This window comes from Amblyomma americanum, chromosome 4 (genome assembly GCF_052857255.1).
Source record: "Amblyomma americanum isolate KBUSLIRL-KWMA chromosome 4, ASM5285725v1, whole genome shotgun sequence".
Lineage (NCBI taxonomy): Eukaryota > Metazoa > Arthropoda > Arachnida > Ixodida > Ixodidae > Amblyomma > Amblyomma americanum.
The window spans coordinates 121,368,879-121,376,422 of NC_135500.1; the positions used below are offsets into that span (position 1 = coordinate 121,368,879).

Genomic DNA, 7,544 nt, shown 5'->3' on the forward strand with positions numbered 1-7,544 from the left:
GAAACCGTCACGACATGGCCGCCTAGGCGAGCATTGCAAACAATATTCATTAAAAGGTAAAGCCTCGTTAAATCATTTGTTCTGATATTTTCCGCTTAATTAGTCGAAAATGTTGTAAGCGCTTCAGTAGAAGCAGACGAAACGACAGGAACGGCATATTCAAACGGCCCGCGCTCCTTGCAACGCTCTCCTCGACGGCCTTGTCGTGACGCTTTGCGCTACCGCAAACAGATGGCGCCACTGCAGCCCTTCAGCGAAAAAGCGTCGTCTGCGGGTTTTGGTTGCCGATCTCTACGTAGACGATTATGCTTTCGCATCATGCACGGCTCAACTAAGTAAGTAACGTTGTCAAACTTGCTACGATACAAAAGTTACCATAATACACAAGCTCTGTGTGCAGTTTCACCGCAAACGAGCCAGCGGTTGAGGCGGGGAAAGTTTTGAGTGTCAGCGATAAAAACGCACAATACTGTATGTGAAATTCTACGATTGTATCCTTTGAACCGCGAATTATTTAGATACTGCCAAGAGCTTTACAAATGATTGCTGAATAAAATACTTCATGGGCATTTTTAAACACCTATATTACCACTAATTTGCAGTGAACAATTAGCGCAAATAAAAAGGCACAGCCGAAGAATGCACCGAATGTAGTCCAGGCGGTTTACTCGTTTTAAACATAGATGGCACGACAATTTGCTACCTGCTTGCAGTCAATTTTATTTTGAAATAACTGTACGCTATTTGATATGCTTTGTTACGCACAGTTAATGTCGCCTAATTTATTTAGGTGTAATTTGTGATTCTAATACATCGCGGTGAATCTGAATGCTTTTTGGTTGAACCGGTGCGGGCCTAGAATTATACGTGCTCGAACGCTCGCGTCGGTTGCCGTCGCTCAAAGCGTTCGTGTTGAGAACTGTGCGTCTGAGTCCGTCTAGAATGGCGTTTGACAGTATTGTTGAGTATGTTTGTTGTTTGCAGATATCGGAGGCGACAACACATTCACAGATGTGTCTTTGACAGAGGACGACATCAATCCGTTGCGCTATGGGTGACGTTTGGCGCCTTGTTCGGTGCGGTGAAGACAGCCGTGTTATAGTTCTAGACCGTGACAACGTCGTGATTGGACGCAATGTTGAGCTCAAGTATCGCATTGACGCCGGCAACATCAGCCGCCAGCATGCTTGCTTTAGAAGCTCCAGCGACGGAACATTAGAAGTCACCGATCTTCGGAGCCACAACGGCGTGTTTGTCAATGGTGAAAAAATAACGCCTGCCATGCCTGTGCCTCTTCGGGAAGGCGATGTCATCGGTTTCGGGAAGCCTGCTCCGTGCGCCGAGGACGTGTTCGTGTTTACGTTAAAGAAGAACAGTGCTGCCGTCGCCCCGAGCAACGGTTTACCCGATGTGTCGTCGAGTGCCATCCTGCTAAGCGATGATGACGATGATGTCATGGTCACAGAAGTTGTTCCCGCTAACAGGCGCCTCGCGGCTTCAGCAAGGAGTGCAAGCCGTGAAGAGTCCCCAGATAGTTCCACGTCGTTACCCCTGGCTGAAGACGCTTGCCCACCTGTCAAGGTGAAAAAGGAGGACGTTGACTCAGACTCAGAGAGTGGCTCTCACCTCGGTAGCTCGCCGGCGTCTGCCGGGCAGGTCTTTCCGTCTGCGTGTACTGGCATTTCGAAAACGGACAGAGCCGGCGTGTTGCACGTCAACAGCACACTTTTGAGGCAGCAAATACCCGAGACCGGCCTGGCTGTCCCTGCTCTTGGGACTGAGCAAGGGGAACGTTTAAGAATTAAAGTCGAAACCGAGAAGAATGCCTGGGAATCAAGTGTATCCTCTAGCACCTCGACTGTTCACAAGACAGCAAACATCTTAGGTTCATCAGCGAATGCAATACGTGAGCCCGCTACTGAAAGAAACCTTGAACACCAACCTGTATCAGACACCCATCGAGGACTTTCTGCGTTTGTACGCTTGCCTGAGATTAAGAGGCAAGAATCGGCACACACTGCTCAGAAAGGAGGAGTTTCTGGAGATGCACCGGCATACGTACGAACACATATCAAGGAAGATGCACCAGCATGCATACCAGCGTCTATCAGGGAAGATCCAGAAAAAGTTGACGTTCGTGGAGCTGCAGCAGGACATGTGCCAAAAAATATCAAGGAGGATCCAGAAAATCCCATTTCCAGTGAAATGAGCAGACTTAGAATTCATCATAATCAAGGCGAGGTTTCCTGTGATATACCCGCGCAAAGTGGTTTTAATCGGAGGTTGGAATCACCAGCTTGTGCAACTGCTGCTGTGGAGAAGGATGAAGTTCATGCTCATGTGTACAGCATGCCCCTAGACAAAGCTGGTGGGGACATAGGGAAACATGATATTGTATACCCGCAGAACTGTAATGCAATGGCTGCTGCTAACAGGGAAAGTGAAGCTGCTGCTTCCCTACAGACCAAATCAGTGCCAAAAAAGTGTGCTACAAATGTTCCTGTGAAGAAGGAGCCTGTGTTCACTGACAGTAGTGCCAGCAGCAGTCATTCTGATTTGAACTGTATTGTTAAAGAAAGTGAAGAAGGTCCTTTACAGTCAGCTGGAGCCCCAGAAATGTGTAGTACGAGCGTTTATGTGAAGAAGGAGCTTGTGCTTTGCGACAGTAATAGTAAGATGTTTCATAATCCATTTGTCAGTGACATGCCAAAAAAAGTTTCCAGTGTTGCTTTTGCAAAGAATGTACAAGATAGTTTTTCAGCAGGCAGCCCATCCCGAAAGGTTGACAGCGACGCAAAACAGTGCACTGCATCCAAAGAAACAGACTTGTCTTCTAAGGTTAAGCACTGTAGTGTTGTGGTTCAGAGGCTTGAGAGTGTGCTAACCAAACTACCTCTGTCTGATTTTGTGAGTAACCAAGAGAGCTCCAGCAAAGATGATGAGGCTGATCAAGATGACATTGAGCAAAATGAGGTAGAGTCAGCTCAAGAGAATCGGGGTGCACTTCATAATGATGGCAGTCAGGAAGTTCAATTTTCTCAGAATGATGTAATAATTATTCTGTCTGATTCAGAAGATGAGGATTCTAAACTGATAGACTTTAAAATCAAGGAAGAACCGGAAGTGGAAGAGTCCATCGGCAATGATGTTGAGGATACCATGCCATGGGTAAGTCGTTGTCTGGATGACTTGCCTGGAGAGGGAAATGTTGAACCAGCACCATCACTAGGCGAAGACAAGGAGCTTGAAAAGAGGCTTGTTTGGAATGACCCAGAGCCTGAGGAAACCACCTCAGCTGATCAAGGCCAACCAGAAGATGACTTCTTTCCCGAGTTGTCACAAAACTTTTATGATGAACCACCTGTTCCTGCAAAAAAAATGAAAACCTCAAGTACAGTAGTGGCAGGCAGAAGCAGCTCTCTGTCCTCTTCTGTTAGGTGCCAACCTAACTATGCCGACAGACTACCAGGAAGCCCAAAGAAGAAAGGAAGCCTGAGGGACAAGCTTATGAAGACAATGAAGCACAGGGTCCCAATGGCAGGAGGCGGATCAGCAGTGCAAAAAAAACGTGGCGAGATGCTGCAAAAGCCAAGCAGTGGTGTAGGAGGTGAAGAAAGCTCCAAGAAGTCCCACTATAAGGAGAGGTTCCAGTCTCGCACTGTGCACCTGCTGAATACACAAGAGAGTTTGGATGCTGCTACAAGTGCATTGAAGAAAAGGCACAGCCGGTCAGTCAGACCTTTGAATACTGTCCAGGCCCTTTCAGTGAAAGCAAGATCAAGTGATGGTTCTAGTGAAACAGCAAGGCAGTCAAGTCCATCACTGGAGGTGCAGGCTACTGTCCCTGTGCTTGCTAATTCCTCAAAAGGCGAGACATCACCACAAGAGGAGCCATGCTTTGCAGTACCAGCATTCAAGCAGGCTCTGCGCATTTCAAGAGTGGCAAAACGTCCACCCGTTGATGCCGCAGTTGCTCATGCAGAGGATGAAGTGCCTCCAGCTCCACCTCTTGTGCCATCGCCTGTTGACCAGCTTCCTGAGCCCATGGACATAGAACTGACGGAGAGGAAGACGCGCGTGCGGTTTCATATTGAACATACCAGTAATAAAACGGATGAACAGAGAGCAGAGTTTGCGGCACGTGTTCGGGCATCCTTGAAGAGGAAGAGGCTTGACAAAATCCAGAAGTGTAAGGCTAACTTAGATGTCTTTATTTTGAACATTCTTAACTGGAAGGTGCAGTGGCTAAAGGAGCAGCTGGAATCCTTGGTGTTGCCTCCTTTGGTGGACATGCAGAAGTTCCGTCGCAAGCGCACTATGTATAGCAACCTGGAGGAGTACAAGATGATAAGCTACTACTTCCTGTGCGTTGAGATCTGGCAGCATATCTTCCACGATTGGCGTGATTTTTTTTCACGCACCTCCCGCATGATCTACAATTCCGCTGTCGTCAGGCATGTGTGCCCTCCCGGAGAACTGATGATCCTCACCTGTGTGGTTGTGGCCACTCCGCAGCAGATGCAGAAGTTTCTGTATCCAATCGAAGGCCACCTGGTGCGACTGGACCTGCGCATTCAAGACAAGAGGAGTGCTGCAATGCCAGTATTTGGCTTTGTGATGGAGCACAAGTTTCTAAAGGACCCTCGTACACATAAAACGGCACTTCCCAAGTTGTTGGAAAATGTGTACACGGATGGGTGCACTCCTATTACCCTAAAGATTCAGGTAAAAGCTAGGCCTGTGACCCTCGATTTTGGAAAGGTGCAGCGCTTGTCTGTAGTGAGCAAGATCTCTCCCATTCTGCGCCAGATGGAAGCTGTGTCTCTGCTCGAAAAATCTGCTTTTGCCCAGTGTATTGCCAGGCCTAATGTTTCTAATTTTTGGTGCGGCAAGGGAAGCCCTATGAAGTCGGGTTTCAGGAATACGTTCAGTGATGAGCAACATGAAGTGATCAGTTCTGCTGTTGCTGCTGTTAACACTGCAGGCACTGAAGCTAGAACTGTGCTCTTGCATGGCCCACCTGGCACAGGGAAGACCCACACTATTGTTGGCATAGTGACGGAGCTTCTTTGCAGGAATAGCAAGCAGACAGTGCTGTTAGTGGCACCGTCCAATGCTGCTGTTGATGAAATTGGCCGTCGGCTTTTGTTTCACAGGCAGTGGCAGTACAGGTTAAAAGTGCCCCCAGAACAGATTTTAAAAGTAGTCCGCATTGGCCAAGACAGGATGGTTCACTCAGAAGTTCGTGGAATCTGTCTTGACGAGCTGCTTCAGAAAAACATTCAAAAAGAAGAAAATGAGCGCATCAATGAGCTTCAGCAAACTATAAATTTTTTGGAGCTTGAAATGAAGAAGTGTGCCCAGAAAAAGACTGAGCTCATGCGTCATTCCGACACTGACAATAAAATATTGAGGCGCCTTGAATTTGAGACTAACCATTTGAAGGCTCAGCTTCTACAGACTAGAGAGAAGAAAAAGATAATTGAAACCACTGGCCGACTAGGTCGAAGCATCAATGAGAGGAAACTTGCAATCCTGCGGGGTGCGCATGTTGTTTTGTCCACACTGAACAGCTGTCGTAGCCGCCTTATGGAAGAGGCTTTTGGCCACAGCAGTGGCTACAGTTTCTCGTGTGTCATTGTAGATGAAGCCACACAGTGTACAGAAGTAGAAGCACTCCTCTGCTTGCAGTACCCAACCAGCAGGCTTATTCTTGTTGGTGACCCCATGCAGCTGCCAGCCACAGTATTGTCGCAAGATGCTGTGGATCGTGGCTTTCAGGAATCCCTGTTTGAGCGTTTCTACAACTACTTACAGCTAGAAGCTGACTCCAATCCTGTCTTCATTCTAACTGAGCAGCGACGAATGCATTCAGAGATTTGCCTTTTTCCGTCATCGAACTTTTATAGCGGAAAACTTCGACCAATTGCAGGGTTAGACGCTAAATATGCATCATTTTCTCTGACTCCATATCTTGTTTTTAACATTAGTGACAGCCCGGAGACTAATGAGGCCTCCAGCACGTCCTGGCTGAATCATGGTGAGGCTGCCTTTGTTGCACGTCTTTGCCTTGCTATCTCTATGCTTGCTGGACCAGATGTGTCACTCGGTGTCATCACACCATATCAGGCTCAGAAGACGGCGATTGTGGAACAGCTTCAGGATATTTTACCACGATTGGCTGCTACTGTCAATGTGAACACTGTGGATGGTTTTCAGGGCCAGGAGAGGGATGTCATTGTCTTTTCATGTGTGCGAGCTCACAATCCGAGAGGCTGCATTGGCTTTGTCGCTGATGCGCGAAGACTAAATGTTGCCATTACAAGAGCCAAGAAGGCTTTGTTTATTTGTGGACATCTTGACTCCCTCAAGGACACCGAAGAGTGGCGTGCTTTAATATCTGATGCACAAGAGCGCTGCAAAGTCAAGGACATCTCAGCTAGCTGCTCTTCCACTGATCTTTCTGATATTATCAGGAAGCCATATTCAACTGTGCAATGATTGCTGTGCAGGTTGCTTCATTTTTTTTTATGCTTCCTGTCATCTAACTTCGAAAGCCATCTGCACTGGGTGAATGTAAATTTTGTACAAATTTTTATGTTGGCGGGAGAGAATTTTAACTGCCCTCAATGTATGTAATGTTACTTTTGTTTTTAATATTTTGCATTCCTCTGTTCCCGTAGTCCGTGACAGTTTGGTGCACATTCTTTTTGTGTACACAGTTGCACTATGGTTATTTTCTTCAGATCGCCTCACATTTAGTGAAAAGGAAAAGTTGATGTAGTGGCTCGACAGATTAGCTATGGTTTATTTCTGCAGCTTCTCCAATGTTTTATGGAACTGATTCCTTGTGGCTTACTCGGAGTAGAGTTGGATATGCTTGTGCATTGTTTCACATGGAAAAGATATATTGTTTATTAGTTACTTTCTGTCCCTGGCTGTTTTTCTTTACCATCATTCTCCTGATACGCAGTATTGTTTGGGCATATCTGAATATATGCACAAGTTTCATATATTGGTTGTCTTGATTTTGGTCATTTGGGACACCTGTGCCTGAGCAACTCAAGCCACATGTAGTTTGCCGCACTGTGGCTTAATGCCTTTATAGTTTTTTTCATCCTTCACGCAAACATTGATGAAAAAATTTTCATTTCGGCATTTGGTGAGCCCTGACACTATCTTCAGTGTGCTGTGGAAGTTTACATACTGGGGTTTCTTTGTAGCTGGCTGGGCCAATGTCTTATTTGGCCTTGGACCATTTCCACAATGACACATAAATTGTGATGCATTTGTCACCCTCTAAATTTTACTTTTATTTACCTCCTGCTCATTTCACAGTTCTTACCATGTCTATCCTGTAAATGCAGTCAGTGGTCACGTTCAAGCAATTTTGCAGATAGTGTGTGATAGTATGTGCAGTGCCTCTCGGTGGAACTCATTTGCAGGCTACAGGGGCCGGTTTTTAATTTTTAGATTTTGCGTTTGGGAGCTTGTACCCTAGTTTTTTAAAGACTGGCTGCTATGTTCTGTGCTAGGTTTTGTCG

At 46.5% G+C, this 7,544-nt stretch overlaps 1 protein-coding gene across 1 annotated transcript; it reads left to right on the forward strand.

Moving 5' to 3' along the window:
• The first annotated feature begins 245 nt into the window (after positions 1 to 245).
• Positions 246 to 7,294, forward strand: LOC144128305 (uncharacterized). Its single transcript, XM_077661622.1, has 2 exons — positions 246 to 335; positions 985 to 7,294. The coding sequence occupies exon 2, from the start codon at positions 1,051 to 1,053 to the stop codon at positions 6,499 to 6,501; it is 5,451 nt and encodes a 1,816-aa protein (XP_077517748.1). The 5' UTR covers positions 246 to 335; positions 985 to 1,050; the 3' UTR covers positions 6,502 to 7,294.
• The last annotated feature ends 250 nt before the right edge of the window (positions 7,295 to 7,544 follow it).

What these genes read in the sequence shown, in the direction of transcription:
- LOC144128305 (XM_077661622.1), top strand. Translation starts at nt 1,051, where the DNA reads ATGGGTGACGTTTGGCGCCTTGTTCGGTGCGGTGAAGACAGCCGTGTT.